General features: G+C 36.0%; 2 protein-coding genes across 2 annotated transcripts; one reads left to right on the plus strand and one right to left on the minus strand.

The window, feature by feature from the left end:
- Positions 1–350: 350 nt before the first annotated feature.
- On the plus strand, positions 351–10548 carry LOC110897544 (carbon catabolite repressor protein 4 homolog 1). The gene is made up of 12 exons (XM_022144302.2): positions 351–933; positions 2475–3237; positions 4348–4434; positions 5102–5185; positions 6558–6644; positions 6753–6839; positions 7625–7678; positions 7778–7869; positions 7954–8068; positions 9061–9208; positions 9356–9513; positions 10282–10548. Exons 1-11 carry the CDS (start codon positions 776–778, stop codon positions 9499–9501), a joined length of 1821 nt encoding a protein of 606 aa, XP_021999994.1. The 5' UTR covers positions 351–775; the 3' UTR covers positions 9502–9513; positions 10282–10548.
- Positions 10549–10807: 259 nt separating this feature from the next.
- LOC110897543 (probable protein kinase At2g41970) lies at positions 10808–15123 on the minus strand. The gene is made up of 8 exons (XM_022144300.2): positions 14820–15123; positions 14503–14653; positions 14142–14398; positions 12929–13055; positions 12556–12829; positions 12183–12315; positions 11909–11995; positions 10808–11142 (listed from the first exon to the last, which is right to left on the minus strand). The coding sequence occupies exons 2-8, from the start codon at positions 14594–14596 to the stop codon at positions 11014–11016; spliced, it is 1101 nt and encodes a 366-aa protein (XP_021999992.1). The 5' UTR covers positions 14597–14653; positions 14820–15123; the 3' UTR covers positions 10808–11013.
- Positions 15124–16627: the final 1504 nt, after the last annotated feature.

The following is a 16627-nucleotide window of genomic DNA, read 5'->3' on the forward strand; positions in this document are numbered from 1 at the left end:
AATTTGATATGTAAGACCATGGGGTATGGTGGGGCTTGGGTTGGGACATTTGTTGACACGTGGAATGAGAGCCCCCCACCACTCAAACCCACGCCCATGGGGTATGATGGGGCTTGAGTTGGGGGCATGAGTTTGATTTGGCCATTGAGAGCCTGCCGTGTCACTTACTAGCCCGCGTCACGCTCGGCTTCAAACCCACACCAATGGGGTCACGCCCCAACCCAAGCCCCCAGGGTGATGACTTGGGCGTTTTCAGCCAACCCACACCCCAACCCAAGCCCCCGTACCCATAGCCTAAGATTAGTTTATCGAAAACACCAAATACAATAATACTTCCAAATGATTAAAATCCAAATCACACACCCAAAAGTGCATCCTCTTCATCTTTTCCTTTCTAAAACCCTAAATCAAAAAACACCCAAATCAAACCACAGATCATCTCTCTCTCTCTCTCTACTCAAATTAAACCCTAATCCCCAAACTCATTTCCAAATCCTCTTAATCTCCCTCAAACCAATTAATCAAATTTTACCTCCACAATTCCCCCAAACAAATTCCTAAATTTCCACTCAGTTTCCTCCTCATTTCCTGAACAAATTCTGCAACACTGGCGAACATCGATAACCTCTAATGGCGGATCCGCCGAGTGTCCGCCGGTTATTGCTGCCTGAAATCGGTTTTATCGCCGGAGCTTTGGTTTCGTGTTCGTTGATCGGTGAATTCGTTGAATTAGGGTTAGGTTATTGTGGTATTGGAAGTTGTTGTGAGTGAAAGTATGCTGAGTGTGCTCAGAGTGCATCTTCCGTCTGATATTCCGATTGTAGGTTGTGAGCTTTCGCCTTATGTGCTTGTTCGTCGTCCTGATTTAACTGTTTTTGCAGATGATGTGCCGGAATCTGAGCCTGTTGATGGGCTTTTTTTGAGATATAAATGGTTAGTTGTTTGTTTGTTATGTTTCTTTAAGTCATTTGAAAGTGTTTGTACTTTTTGATGCTTATCTGTATTGTGAAATACTGTTTGTTTATGGTGTATTGATGGTTATACTTGTTTTTTTTTTTTTTTGATGTAATTTGATTTCGTTCACTGTTAGATAGAATATCATAATAGCAACATAGGGGGGTATTCGGAAACCTGAGAACTGCAAAAAGTGCATAATGCACTTGTGAAATACTGTCTTTTTAATTATTATTTTTTATGGTATACTATGCCTTAGTTTGAAATTTGAAGATGTTAAGGCTTTGTTTTTGATGTAATTTGATTTTATGTTACCTGTTGGATAGGATATAACAATAGCAACATAGGGCTTATTCATTTTGGAACCGGTAGCATGTGGAAAACTGTAAAAAGTTCGTAATTTATGCACATGTGAAATACTGTTTTATTTATGTATACTATGCATTAGTTTGCTATCATGAAGATGTTGAACTTTGTTTTTTTTACGTAATTTGATTTCGTGTTTACTGTTGGATAGGATATAAGAATAGCAACGTGGGGGGGGGGGTATTCATTTCGGAATGAATAATATGTCGAGAACTGTAAAAACTGTATGATGCAGTTGTACATAGTGCATAGAAGATAATTAAAGTAGTAAGACAAAAAGTGTGTGTGACGGTTAGGGGACAGTCTTATGTATCACATCTAAAGCACTATGTACAATTGCATTACTGGTTTTGAAATGAATGCCCCCGTGCAACACGATGCTGAGTTTAGCTCTTAGATTATAACGAAGTGATGTTGTTTGGTCTAGCACTTGCAATAACAGAATTTGAATGAGCACCCAAACATGCCTTATGTCTAGGAATGCGAAATGTTGTATGTTTTTGTTCAACACTACACAGTAATTTGGTTTCATATATTGAATTCATCAATGACTGTAAAATGCTGAAGGATAAGGATTTAGAGCATTGACTGGATGTAAACCATAGTTTTAACTTTTATGTTATGTCAATGTATCCCCCCTTTATGAGCAATAGGATCATGTTATACCTTGCTACAAGTTTTGGAGTAAATTTTAGTAATAGTATGTAGTGACATGAAAAGCGAAGGTTCTTTTCGCTGAATACTTCATGTTCACCACTTATTATTACTTGTAAATTATAACCAAATTTCATAGATATTTTCATTTCTGTATTTTTTTTTACAGATTTCTTACTTTATTTGCATTGTTTTTCTTTGTATAGACATTTAACAATATTCATTAGTAGCCACATGGAAAGAGAGGTTGCTTTGATATAAAGATTTCATGTTTACTTTTTAAGTGCTTAGTAGTTAGTACAAGCATTATAATAAAATGACCAGTTTACCCTTAACATAACCAGAGTTCACGAATTTATACTATTTTGTAAATTTTGATTTAGATTTCGTACATCATTTGGTTTGTTTTTCTGTTTGGATCTTTCCCAATATTTATTAGTAGTCACATAACCATATTAAGAGTCTCTTTATATCATTTCATCAATTCGCTTATTGTGCAGGTACCGTATACAAAGTGATAAAAAAGTTGCAATTTGCAGTATACATCCATCAGAACAAGCTACTTTACAATGTTTAGGCTGTGTTAAAGCTAAAATACCTGTTGTTAAAAGTTACCATTGTTCTCCTAAATGTTTTTCTGACGCATGGCAACACCATCGTGTTCTTCATGAACGTGCTGCAAGTGCTGTTAACGAAAATGGAAACGAAGAAGAAGAAATATTCGGCCGATTCAGTAACAACACCAATAATAATAATATTAATCAAAGCTTATCTAGCTCACAGTCACTTCCAAGCCTTACAAACGGTGCATCCACACCGTTATACCCCGCATCTGTGACACAGAGGAACGGTGGTGAAACATGGTTTGAAGTTGGGCGCGCTAAAACGTACACACCAACCGCTGACGATATCGGTCATATTTTAAAATTTGAATGCGTGGTGGTTGATGTAGAGATGAAATCAACTGTTGGATCATTGAATACTGTACTGACATCACGGGTGATCCCAGCTCCATCCCCGAGCCCACGGCGGTTGGTTTCTGTAACTAACGCTGATGTGGCGACGGGGAATTTGGATTTGGACGGGCGGGTTTCGTCTTCTGGGACGTTTACCGTGTTATCGTATAATATTTTGTCTGATACATTTGCGACGAGTGATCAATTCGCCTATTGTCCTTCGTGGGCTCTTTCTTGGCCGTACCGTAGACAAAATTTGTTACGGGAAATAGTTGGATATCGGGCAGATGTTGTTTGTCTTCAAGAGGTAGAATTTTGATTGTCTTATAAACTAGTATTTGATGTTTCACTCAACTGATTGTTCTTATGATGTATAGGGTTTAATAACCATTTTTTAGTGTCAAGAAAAATGATTATTAATGGGTCAAATAAAATTACTATTTGCGAATTTACCCCTTTTTAACCTAATTTGAGAGACTTGTTGTCTCCATCTCACAAGTATTTTTCTTTTGCTTACAATAATGTTGGTTCTTTGCTCATTTAGGTGTTAATTATAATCAGAACTTTTCAAATACTCTAAACTATCGATGATTTCTATATCAACTTCAACAACAAATTTATGTTGTTTTAGCTTTAGCAAAAGGAAAATTGGATTTAAATAATCCCAACTATTACGTATTGGCCGGTAACGGTCCCAACTAACGAAATGTTCTGTGACAAGTCCCAACTTCCAACTTATTTTCTCACAACGAGCTTTTTCTAACTGAGGGTGAACCCAGTTAGTTTTTGCTGACGTCGATTGCCACATCAGTGGTCCACGTCATCAAAACTTTGCCACATAAGCAGTCTACGTCAGCAGAAGTTTGACTTTTTGCAACATAAGCAGTCCACGCCATCAAGACTTTTTTTTTTTTGCTACATAAACAGTCAACTTCAGCAAAAAACTAACTAGGTTAGACCTCAGTTAGAAAAAGCTAGTTGAGAGAAAATAGGTTAAAAATTGGGACTGTTGCCGACCAATAGGTAATAGTTGGGATTATTTAAATCCAATTTCTTTAACAAAACTGGTTACTGAAGGGTAAAATAAATTTATGTATTTACCCCTTTTTAATCTAATCCTAATTTGAGGCTTTTTATTCACCTCACAAGACATACACCCTTTCCTTCAATAATGTCGTTCTTCGTTCATTTTTCGGTAAATATTTTTTTAAAAAAACTTTTTATATTTACAGCTTCAAACAACAAAAGCCCGTCCAGACACAATCTTTTATGGCCTGTTTCATTATAGTTGATTTTCTGATTCTGATTGTTCATACTTAATAATGACAAGCATTTTCAATTTGCACATTTAAACATCCTCTAAGTTGATTTTGATTGGTTAAAAGGCTAAGCTAAAAATGCTTTAGCTTTTCTTCAGGTTCAAAGTGACCATTTTGAGGAGTTTTTTGCACCTGAGTTGGACAAACATGGATATCAGGCTCTATATAAGAAGAAAACAACTGAGGTATGTTTCATACTTTTATCCTTGTTTTAGATTTTGTTAAGATGCATAAGTGGCAATTTTTCTTATCTGTATCTTTACAAATCGGTTGATTTGGATTATGTTTTATATCAATTGGATAACACCTTTTAAAAATGGATTTTATTGTAATAATGTAGTTTCTGTAGTCATATGCATTTTAAAAATATATTACACAGGTTGAATATATGCATTTTAAAAACGGATTTTTAGAGACCTGCGTATTACACAGGTTGAATATATGCATTTTAAAAATATATATTTTAAATAACATGTCATATATTTCTCAAAATCTATAGTTCATCATCAGAAGTTGACACATGACATCTAATATTTAATAGGAGAAACAAATGGGAAAACCAGATTTTAGGTGGCTTGCAAGTTACATAGCTGACATGCATCTTCCATTATTTCCATCTATTAGACATAGAAGATAGAAGATATATATAACATACTTAGATGTATATTTGGCGTATTCAATTTTTTTTTAACATACGTGAAAACAATTATATAATAAAATTCATTACTCTAAATAAAAAAAGTTAAAAACCACAAATCCTATCAATTCTAATGAACTGATTAAAGTTATTTAAATTATTACGGTTATTAAGATTATTCATTATTGATTTATGTGATTGCTGTTTGGTTGCAGGTTTTCAATGGCAGTATTATGACTATCGATGGATGTGCTACATTTTTCCGACGAGATAGATTTTCACATGTCAAAAAATACGAGGTATAACATTGTTTTAAACATTTTAGTACCATTAGTATACTGATAGGAATCGTAGGTTAGTTTTTTCACTTGAATAGTATTTTGCAATTGTGGGAGGGGGTATATGTAACTTTTACCTTTTATAAATAGGGCTTTTTGCATATTTCCCCTTAAAAATCTTTTTAATTGCGAATTTACCCGAGTCTAAATTAACATTGCATATTTCCCCTTTATTAACTAATAAAATTGCAAATTTACCCGGTCTGAATTATTTTATTAAAATTAAATTATATAATGACTATATTACCCTTAGTTTACTGAACCTTGAAAAATTACATATTTACCCAATTTTTTACTGGTTATTGTGTGTTTTTCACAAATATGTTTCTTTGCTATGAATTTTGGCTCGAATGTTAATGTTTGAGCCATGATCTCCAATCTACATATCAAGTTCATTCTCCGAATCAACTAGCAATCTGAAACAGATATCGAAATCAACCGGGTGACTAAAAAGAGAAACTTAAGATAATACAGTCAACAACGAATACAAAATAAAATGTATCTATATCTATTTAAAAGCAATCCTATGAACCAAATAAACTATATCACATAAGATGTATGCATCGGAATGTGCAAAACGCCATTCACAAATTAAATAAAGCAACGGTGGGTCAGTAGCACACAATTTGAATTTATGTTTTTATCTTCAAATTAAAGAAAACATTAAACAATTAATTGTAAATAATTGAATAAAACAATACCCAATCAACTGTTAAAATAGCTTATCAAAACAACCAACATCGGAACGAACATGTATCATCGCCGTTTGCTGAGAGGGTTTTCTGGGCACCGAACGTCGCTGACACGTCGCCGGCTGTAAAGAATCGCCGTGGAACGGAAACATAGTGGCACAAACGACGTGACGACCGTCGTACCTGTATAATGATGTTTTGAGAGGGTGGAAGAACCTGATGACTAGTGGTTTGCATTATTTGAAGCTTGGTTTCGCCTGAAGTCATAAAAGTTTTTTTTCTTAATTTTGAAAAGGGTAAATTAGTAAATTTAATCAATAAGGGGATATATGCAATTTTTATTTAGGCTTGGGTAAATATACAATTGAGAGTCTTTTCTGAGGGGAAATATGCAATTATCCCTTATAAATAAAGAGGACTAGTGACTTGGAGAAGGGGGAATAGAATTGGTTAGTTGTTAGGCTCCGCTTGTGCGTGAGAAGGGCAGAGCCCTGGGACCACTTGGTGGTTGTATCCATTGTAGATCCTTGTGATCACTTGTTCTTCTTTGTTCAATATAATCTGCAATTTGATTTCATCTTCCCTTCTTATTTGATTCAATCTCTATCATATACTAACTAGACATAAGTCTGAATTTGCAGGTTGAGTTTAATAAAGCTGCACAATCTTTAACTGACGCTTTAGTTCCCAGCAGTCAGAAAAAAACCGCTCTAAATCGGCTCGTTAAGGTGTCTTGCATATCATTTTCTATTCATGTGTTTTTGCTTATTATTATTATTATTATTATTATTATTATAATGTGTTGGTTTTTATGAAAGTTTTATGACGTGTAACAGGATAATGTTGCGTTAATTGTTGTTCTAGAAGCAAAATTCAGTAACTATGGTGTTGATAATCCAGGGAAGCGGCAGCTTGTTTGTGTGGTATGACATAGCAATTATGTAATTTTTTTTTATTATTTAGGGGTTAATTATACTAGCTGCAAAATAAGAAAAACAAAACAAAGCTGATTATTAAAGGATAAAATAAATTTATGTGGTTACTGCTACTTTTAATCTAATTTGAAAGGGTTTTACTCCCATCTCACGCTTTATGTTACCACCGTGCTCCGCAGCGGGTTCGAAACGTGGATAAATATAAGCAAATAGCGAGAGTTAAAGTTGTTTGATGTTTTAGTCAAGAGGCTAAACATGTCATTATTAAAGTTGAGGGGCTAAACATGTCACTATTAAAGTTGAGAGGCTAAAGTTGTTTGTTATTAAAGTTGAGGGGCTAAAGTTGTTTTAGGTTTTTATCTAGTTTTCAGTAGGTTGTAGGTGCCTATTCAAAGCTTTAAGCATTGTTTCCACCATCTTTGGGCGCGAAATTTGTTTTAGTTAAGGGGCTAAACATGACATTAAAGTTGAGGGGCTAAAGTTGGTTAATGCCGAAGTTGAGGGGCCAAAGTTGGTTGATTTGACAAAATAACTTATTCGAAGTATATATAATTTTCCACCAAACACTCTTTAACTAGTTATCTAATTATCTTCATATCCTCTCTCCCAAAGTCTATTTTCTGAAGTTAATTATTTGACTTTACTTATTGCCAACTACATGATCACTTTCAAAATGCATTTGTTTTTGTTAATATTCATTTGTGGTTTTTTTTTTTTTTTTTTTTTAAATTGGACTCAGAAATCAGAATTTACCTTTCTTTTATGGTGTGTAGGCAAATACTCATGTGAATGTTCAACAAGATCTGAAGGATGTCAAACTATGGCAGGTCATTCTTTTAACCTCTAATCAGAAAAGAAACGTTTTAATTTATATTATATATTTTTTAATAATGCCAGTGTGTTTATAACTTCATATGATATTTCAGGTTCATACTCTGTTAAAGGGTTTAGAAAAGATAGCTGCCAGTGCAGATATACCAATGTTAGTTTGTGGGAACTTTAATTCTGTTCCTGGAAGGTTTGTTATTTATTTATTTTTTGATTTAATATTTAAGAATCATATTAGTTTTATAGAATATTGATTGTTAAAACTGGATTGCAGTGCTCCTCATGCGCTTTTAGCAATTGGGAAAGTTGACCCATTGCATCCTGATTTAGCAGTTGACCCTCTTGGAATTCTTCGTCCCACCACAAAGTTGATTCACACTCTGCCCTTGGTAATTTAAGTCTTCAATTATTACTTAAAAGTTATTGAGTAAAATGCCATTTTCGTTTCTGAGGTTTGGCCGGGTTTTGCGACTTTCGTCCAAAGGTTTGTTTTTTCGCATCTGGATCCAAAAGGTTTGAGATCTTTTGACATTTTCATCCGACCTGTTAACTCCATCCATTCTTAACGTTATGTTAGGGGTATTTTCGTCCTTTTACCTATTTATTTATTTAAGAGTTAAATGCCCGGATAGTCCCTGTGGTTTGGCCTTTTTTCACCTTTAGTCCCTAACTTTCTAAAATTAACTCTATAGTCCCCAACTTTTCAATTTTCCTTCCCGGATAGTCCTTGACATGGATGGTGGTTAGTTTTATCAGTTAAGTTGGTGTAAAATGACTATATTGCCCTTAAGTAAAACAAAATGAATTAATTAAGTATATATAATACCAGCCACATATCTCTCTCTATACTCTCTCCCTTTCTCTCTCTCTCTCTCTCTCTCCTATGAAAAACCATCACCACAACCACCATCACCTCCACCTCCACAGCCGCCATCACTTCTCAGCTGCCACCACCACTATCACTGCCAAAACCAGCACCGCCGCCTTCATCACCAACACCAAAAACTAACCCCCATCCACGCCAGGGACTATCCGGGAATGAAATTAAAAAACTTGGGGACTATAGGTGTAACTTTAGAAAGTTAGGGACTAAAGGTGAAAAATGGGCAAACCACAGGGACTATTCGAACTTTTTCTCTTTATTTAACGTTAAGTTAGGTAAAAGGACGAGTATACCCCTGACTTAATGCTAAAAAATGGATGGGTTAACGGGTCGGATGAAAATAGCAGGATTTCAAACCTTTTGGATCCAGATGCGAAAAAAACAAACCTTTGGACGAAAGTCACAAAACCGTTTAAACCTTAGGGGCGAAAATGGCACTTTACTCAGTTTTTTTTTTTTTTTTTTTGTTAATATTGATCATTGATTTCTGCGTTACAGGTTAGTGCATATTCATCTTTTGCAAGAATTGGGGGTGGTCTTGGTTACGAGCAACAAAAAAAGAGAGTGGACCCCGCTACAAATGAACCGTTATTTACAAATTGCACACGGGATTTTATTGGTACCCTTGATTACATCTTTTACTCAGGTACATCTCTTACTCAAGCCTAACCCATTTATTTCTTGTCGGGTATTGTTTAGCTTCTGTTTATTGCAATGATACTTGTTTTCCTTGATATTATCTGGATGATTATTTTTAGGTTTATGAGTTTTACATATTTATGGTGTTTTTCAGCTGACAGCTTGACTGTGGAATCTTTGTTGGAGCTTTTGGATGAAGATAGCTTAAGGAAAGATACAGCGCTTCCTTCTCCAGAATGGTCTTCTGATCATATTGCATTAATGGCTGAGTTTCGTTGCAAACCACGAACTAGACGTTAATTACAGTTTTAGGCAAGCATTCACTACTGCCAGTTTATACCTTTTTGCTTTCTGATTCCTATTGGCGGCGAAATGCTTTGTTTGAAACAGATCCTTATGTTCAGAAGTTTACTTTCCATCATTTCTGATTAAAAAAGGAAAGTACACAGATGGTCTCTGTGGTTTACCCAAAATTTGGATTTAGTCCCTAACTTTCCAAAAGTACACGGATGGCCCTTGTGGTTTGCACTTTGTAATACATCTAGTACCTAGTCAGCAAATCTAAAGGTTTCAATAGGTTCAAGTTAGGGGCTAAATGTGTTACATAGTGCAAACCATAGGGACCATCCATGTACTTTTGGCAAAAGTTGGGGGATTAAATATGTTACACAGTGCAAAGCACAGGGACCATCCATGTACTTTTGAAAAGCTAGGGACTAAATCCAAAATTTAAGTTAACCACAAGGACCATTACACTGATAATTTATCGGTACCAGTGAAAGTAGGTTGACCTTCAAATACTTTTTCATCCCTTTTTAGTTATTTACTGTTAACGTATGAACCTCCGGTTTTTATGGGTGTTTCAAGAGGTTTTCTGCATTGAAATTTTAAATACACTTCACATGACTTACGACTCACTTGACCCGTTTTTTAAATCATTTTGCATGACCCATTTTACTTTTGAAGCAACATATAACCAAAACCGGCTTGTTTGTATATAATTTGGTTGAAAATTGAAACTAGAACCCCTTAAGCAACCAATCCACCGGATTCATTAATCTTGTGCATTGATTGTTTCAGGTTTGGTCAAAAAGCAAAATCTTGAAGATAGAAGTAAAAAAAAAAGAGAAAGCAATTGACAAAAGCTTAAAGAAGGTAAGAAGAGTAGATCTAAAGCTGTTAAATGATCTACTAGTGTATCATGCATGCTTGTTACTACCCTTTATCCACATACATGTCTTATTTATTTCCGTTTCTTCTTTTTATTTTTTTATAATAGAAAGATAATTTCCACGGTTCAATATAATAGCACAAGGAGTCGAGTTTAAATGCAAGGTGTTTTGTTCAGATTTTTTCTTGATTGTGGATATTTGCCGATAATATAAATAATATCAAAGATGAGGGGTGAACAAATATAAAAATAAGGGAATCACAAAAATGATCATTTTACTGAGTTATACTTGTATAACTATAAGGTACTTTATATAATTTCATGTTATCTACTTTATTAGCTATATAGGTAAAAACAAATGACTCACATAATGTGTACATTTTTGATGAGGCACGGTGATGAAACATAAGTGTTCCTATTTATTAGCTATATAGGTAAAAACAAATGAATGCTAAAGTTATTGTCACAAACCAACCGATGTTATCACTACAATCATACAAAACTTTGAAAATTTAAACAAATTACAAATGAACTCTATATTACCAGTTCTACTTCCATGAACATGATATCGACACTGCAATCTCATAATCGGTTCTAATTGGGTTTCTAGATAAAACTCAAATATAATTTGTTTGAATTTCTTAAGGAGCTTGAGATTCTGAGCCTGACGGTTTTGAATTGTAGAGCGGCTGCAAAGCCTTTACAACAATGGTCATATTTGGCCTGAAATCTGCTTCATATTGAACACATAATGCTGCAACCGCCGCCATCTGAGTATGGACACAAACAAGAATGCTTTAGTTAGTTAACCGTGTTTTGTGTGTGAAAGGGTGGCTGATATCATTAGATATGAAACAAGTTTGGTAACAGGTCATATTGGGTTCGAGTCAGGTTGCTTTAAGCAGACACATTTTCCGTAATTTTGGATTTAATCCCCAGCTTTCCAAAAGTACATGGATGATCCATGTAGTTTGCACTTTGTAACGCATTTAGTCTTCAATCAACAAATCTAAAGGTTTAAGTAGGTCCAAGTTAGAGACCAAATGCGTTACAAAGTGCAAACCATAGGACCACCTGTATACTTTTGGAAAAGTTGGGCACTAAGTGCGTTACAAAATGCAAACCACCTAAGGTCATTTTTAATCTAAATTTTGGTAAACCTTATTTACTCTTTATTTTATACATAACTAGTGTGAAACATTTTCAAGTATGATTAAAAGACGAATTCTTGAATAAAGTCCAAGGACTTTTGCTAAATTTGCATATAAGTCCTTGCACTTTCTTTTTGCATAATTAAATTCCTCAACTTTTAAAACCTATATGCGAATTCAACAAAAGCCTATATGTGATTTTCAACAGACTGATCTCAAGGGCGGATCTACCTCTTAACAAGGGGTAACTCACGTTGCCCCTTGCATACAAGTCCTTGCACTTTCTTTCGACCCTTACTTTTAAGCTTTACTTTTTATATTTTTGTTAGTTTGGTTCATTAAAGATATAAAACATACTCTGAATGAAAAAACAACATAAATGTACCTTAGCAACCGCCTTTGGAGGGTAGTCATTATATAATTTCGGATCGATACATTGCTTTACTTTGTCCTCACTTAACCTTGGAGTTGCCTGATGCAAGCAAAGATTAAAAAGATTTCAATTTTTAAATAACATTAAAGCTAAAATGACATTTGCTCATGAAAAGTATTTGATCTGGTTCCTAATATTTCTGATTTTTGGTCAACTTTTTGATGTTAAATAAAAAGTAAAAAACTGGTGCATCAAAGATTATTAGTAGCAAGATATAAAGACACACCCAAGTAACAAGACTCTGTTGTCCTTTTGGCATTGTGTGGTCAACCGGTTTTCTTCCGCTCAAAAGTTCTAGAAGAACGACTCCAAAACTATAAACATCACTTTTTTGAGTTATCTGCCCTGTCATTGCATACCTGAATCGAAACATATATGTTATGTACAATCACAACACGCTGAAACCAAACATTTTTGACGCATACAACCTCTTAAATTGTTGTATCTTTAGACGTGATCTTATGATGCTGCAATAATTATTTATTAAGAATAAAAATAGTGCTGTGGCCCACCCCAACTCAAGAAAGAAGTAATGTTTTTGAATGTTTGACCAAAACCGGTTTTGACCCGTTACCTAACCCACTCATATGATTACTTACTCTGGAGCATGGTAGCCAAAAGTTCCGAGAACTTTGGTAGAATGTAATCGAGCTGTAGTATCAGAAGACTGATTGCTCAAGTTAAAATCAGCAATCTTGGTTTGACACTCGTCAAATAATAATATATTGCTGGACCGAACATCGCGATGTACAATTGAAGGTTGAACCTTTTCATGTAAATACTCAAGTCCTCTTGCTGCACCATATGCGATTTTAACTCTCTGAGTCCAGCTCAATACTGGGCCCGGTTCTGCCCCTTGTACACCCTTTCTTCCTATAAACAAAAAGTTACCCAAAAAACTTTTAAAGGTTTTTTTTTACGTCTAAACTTTATATAAAGGGCCTTTTGTTCGATTTTTTTATAAGTATTTACCATGTAATACATCATGTAAAGACCCCATGGTTGCATACTGATATACCAATATTCGGTTGTTCCCCTCCAAGCAATAACAAAGCAACTCAACAAAATGCTCATGTTTAAGCCTTGAAACGACCGATAACTGCAATATCCATAAATGAGTGAAACATGCACATTAATGCTTAGTTTGCTGTTACATAATCATAGAGTTGACAATAGGCAGGTTGGGTAACAGGTCAAAATAGCGGAAGTTGAAAAGGGTCAATGTTTAGTACTGGTCAAAATAAGGTAAAGTTGGTAGTTTCTGAAGCTCGAACTCGGCTCGTTCATTATCTATTAATTAATATATTAAATAAAACTAATATAAATAATAGACTCGTTTAAGCTCGCGAGCTCGATAAGTGAAGCTCGGGCTCGTTTACTAAACAAGCTTATTTTTTAGGTTCAGGCCCGGCTCGTAAACAAGTTTAAATAAGCTCGGCTCGGCTCATTTACTAGACAACTTTTAATAAGGGGTTAAATAAAATCTAATATTACACTAAGGTATGCCCCGCTTGCGGTGTGTGCATATAACGTCGTTATATGTGTGGGCGCTCGGGGCAAAAGTGAAATGGCACTAACTTTAACGTTATTTTACTAATTTTGTGAAAATAATGTTAAAAGCGACGGACGGTTAATCATGCATCATGTGGTGGCATTGATAGCCGAAAGACACGGGGGTACATGCACCGATTGGTCTTTTTCCTGATTGCTAAGTGTTATGTGCCTTAGGTCCAAGGCTTGATGCAAAACTACCATCGAGCCAGGGGTCTTACTAGAAGCAGTCTCTCTATTCCAACCGGGTTGTAAGGTTGTCTACATCTTACCCTCCTCAGACCCTACCTTTGCTTTGTTTGCTATTGGTGGGATTTATTGAGTATGATGATCATATCACACTAAGGCTCGACGAGCCTGACGAGCTTCACATGCGAGGCTCGAGCTCGGGCTCGATAAATAAACGAGCTTTATTTTAGGCTCAAGCGCGACTCAGTTTGTTTTGAGCTTGCGAGTGCTCTAAGCACACCCAAACACTATTTCTACAAGTTGTATTACAATTGTTTGTCTGATTCTGTTTATTCATAATTAATGATCATTTCTAAAACACACATCCACATACCCCTTTAAGCCTTGTTCTAATAATCAAATCGATTCATTTAGCCTTATGCAGATTGAAGTATGAAAAGCTCACCTGGGCTACAAAATCATCATCAGGTTCCTGTGAAGAGCTGGTATCCAGCTTTTTCACCGCTGCTCCTTCTCCTGTACTTAACTTCCCGTAATAAACCCGACCATACGAACCTTCCCCAACCAAAGATCTTGTACCAAAATTACTCGTAATCTTGTTTAACTCGTTTAACGATAACGCCGGTGTTTCAATCGGCAACGGCTTTTGAGGGGGCCCACTTCTTGCAGGCCCAGAATTCCTTGGCTCTCCTCTATTACTCCCTAAATCACAAAAAGTTCAACTTTTCTAAAAACTTAACAAAAAAAAGTTTATAAAAACTGCATGTTTGTGTATAAACTACGCATACATGTAACTTCTTAGTTACCTCCATAAGGCGGTCCTCGAGGCGGTGCGGTAGTGACATTGTTCGTGGGCCCACTACCATAGTCATCCTCTTCATAACCTCCACAGCAAGACATCCTTCACAATATACAACAAACAGTATACTTCTGTCTATGATTTACTTTACCTAAATCCTGCAAAACCCATAATTCAAACATGTTAATCAGTCCTATACAACAAAAGAAACTGTGTTTCTGTATGCAATTGGTCACACAAGCTTTTAAACAGCCCATTGAGGCATTTCATCGAACACCTAACACCCATAACAAAAACTGAACCAAAATATTCATGTAATGTTACCGGGATCAATGGAAAACAAGAAGATGTGATTGCAATAGTTGATGGGAGGAGAAAAATGGACCAAATCTGATCGGAATTTTGGTGACACCGGACAACAGAAAGTCAAAATCAAGATTTTGATTGGGTTTCGCGGGAAAGAAGGGGTTGTGTTTTGTTGAAGGTTGATGAAGCGAGCGTGTATATATATGTGTGGGTGCATAGCGTTCATGCTTGCACGTTTATGGGAATCTTGGTTTTCTGTCTTTAGTTGGTGATGGGCCACTTGTTGATTATTATTTTCTCCGGATGAATCTCCCTCTACATGCATTGGTGATTGGACGGCCATTTTTTTTTTTATCAATAAGATGGTATAACGATTAAATAAATACGGCATGTGTCAAAATACATCGAAATATAACGTAAACGGACAACAAGTTGCGCTGCTAGCCTTTTTGAATAGCAAAACTAAGTCTTTTAAAAACGTCCATAGATCTTGGGGTCATATAGCATAACTATGCACGTTTAATACTGAATATTTGTGTTAAAGAAGCAATTTTAATTTGGTCAAGTGTACTTGTTTGGTGCCTGGTGCCACGTAACTTGATATGGGTGTTGAACATCGTGTCATGGGCGTCAGGAGGGTGCCCAAGGGTTTGGGCGTGAGAGTGGTAAGAGGTGTGAAAAGGAGATGCATGGATATGTGGATTTTTCTTGTTGCCAATGAAAACCCTTCATTTTGAAGAGTGTGTATATGGTATTTGATAGATATAAGGCCGTGGGTATGGTGGGGTTTGGGTTGGGCAAAAGGTGACACGTGTAAAGGGAGCCAGCCCATAGGGTGGTTACGTGTCCGCTGGGTATGGCGAGGCGTGGGTTGGGCTTGGGTTAGGCGGGTGGCTATGCCATCTCAACAATTAATTTTAATATATATTTATATTTATAATTATACAAAAAATAAACATACATATAACATACATATTTAAAAAAAAAAATACATAAACATACATAATAATTATCAAAATAAAAGACAGTCATTCTTCGTCGTCTTCGAACCCAGGAATCGTTGAAACGTGTTCCACCAAATCAGCTCGAAGGTTCTGATGTATATCCCTTGACTTTATTAAATATTCATTTGCCGCTTTATCTTCGTCTGTTACGTTACCTGGTTGGGGGTCATCGTCATCATAGTAGGTAACGACCGCTGTACCTTCATCCTCCAAAATCATGTTGTGAAGAATGATACATGTGTACATCACGTTTCCAATTTGATCCTTGTCCCATAGTCGACAAGGAATTCCCAATATTCGCCACCTTTTCTTCAAAACACCGAATGCTCACTCGACGTCTTTACGTGCAGCCATCTGGACCCTGTTAAACTTTAATCTCTTTGGATCTGTGGTACTGTGTTTTGTGAACGATTTTACAAACCCCCCCCCCCCACTCTGGGTAAATCCCATCAACTAGGTAGTACCCGTACGCGTACTCAACCCCGTTTACAAAGAAACTTCCTTTGGGTCCTATACCATTTACCCGATCATTGAAAAGAGGCGAGTGGTGTATGATGGTAATATCATTATGTGAACCTGGCATACCGAAGAATGCATGCCATATCCAAAGATCTTGGGACGCAACCGCTTCAAGCATGATGGCTGGCACCCCGTGAAATCCACTAGTGTGAGCACCTTGCCATTGGGTAGGACAAAGTTCCCAGGGCCATTTCATACAATCTAAACTACCTATCATCCCGGGTAGCCCATGATAATCAGCGTGATGTTCCAATATTTGTTGCATGCCACTGAAGGAGGGCTTTCTCAAATATCTTTTCTTAT

The sequence above is a fragment of the Helianthus annuus genome, chromosome 13, assembly GCF_002127325.2.
Source record: "Helianthus annuus cultivar XRQ/B chromosome 13, HanXRQr2.0-SUNRISE, whole genome shotgun sequence".
Taxonomy (NCBI): Eukaryota; Viridiplantae; Streptophyta; class Magnoliopsida; order Asterales; family Asteraceae; genus Helianthus; species Helianthus annuus.

Excerpts from the sequence above, each read along its gene's own strand:
- LOC110897544 (XM_022144302.2), top strand. The coding sequence starts at position 776 with ATGCTGAGTGTGCTCAGAGTGCATCTTCCGTCTGATATTCCGATTGTA. Across the intron at positions 4,435-5,101 it reads ATAAGAAGAAAACAACTGAG|GTTTTCAATGGCAGTATTAT; the intron begins GTATGTTTCATA and ends GTTTGGTTGCAG. Across the intron at positions 6,840-7,624 it reads AGCGGCAGCTTGTTTGTGTG|GCAAATACTCATGTGAATGT; the intron begins GTATGACATAGC and ends TATGGTGTGTAG.
- LOC110897543 (XM_022144300.2), bottom strand. The coding sequence starts at position 14,596 with ATGTCTTGCTGTGGAGGTTATGAAGAGGATGACTATGGTAGTGGGCCC. Across the intron at positions 12,316-12,555 it reads TTTGGCTACCATGCTCCAGA|GTATGCAATGACAGGGCAGA; the intron begins GTAAGTAATCAT and ends GTTTCGATTCAG. Across the intron at positions 11,996-12,182 it reads AACAGAGTCTTGTTACTTGG|GCAACTCCAAGGTTAAGTGA; the intron begins GTGTGTCTTTAT and ends TGCTTGCATCAG.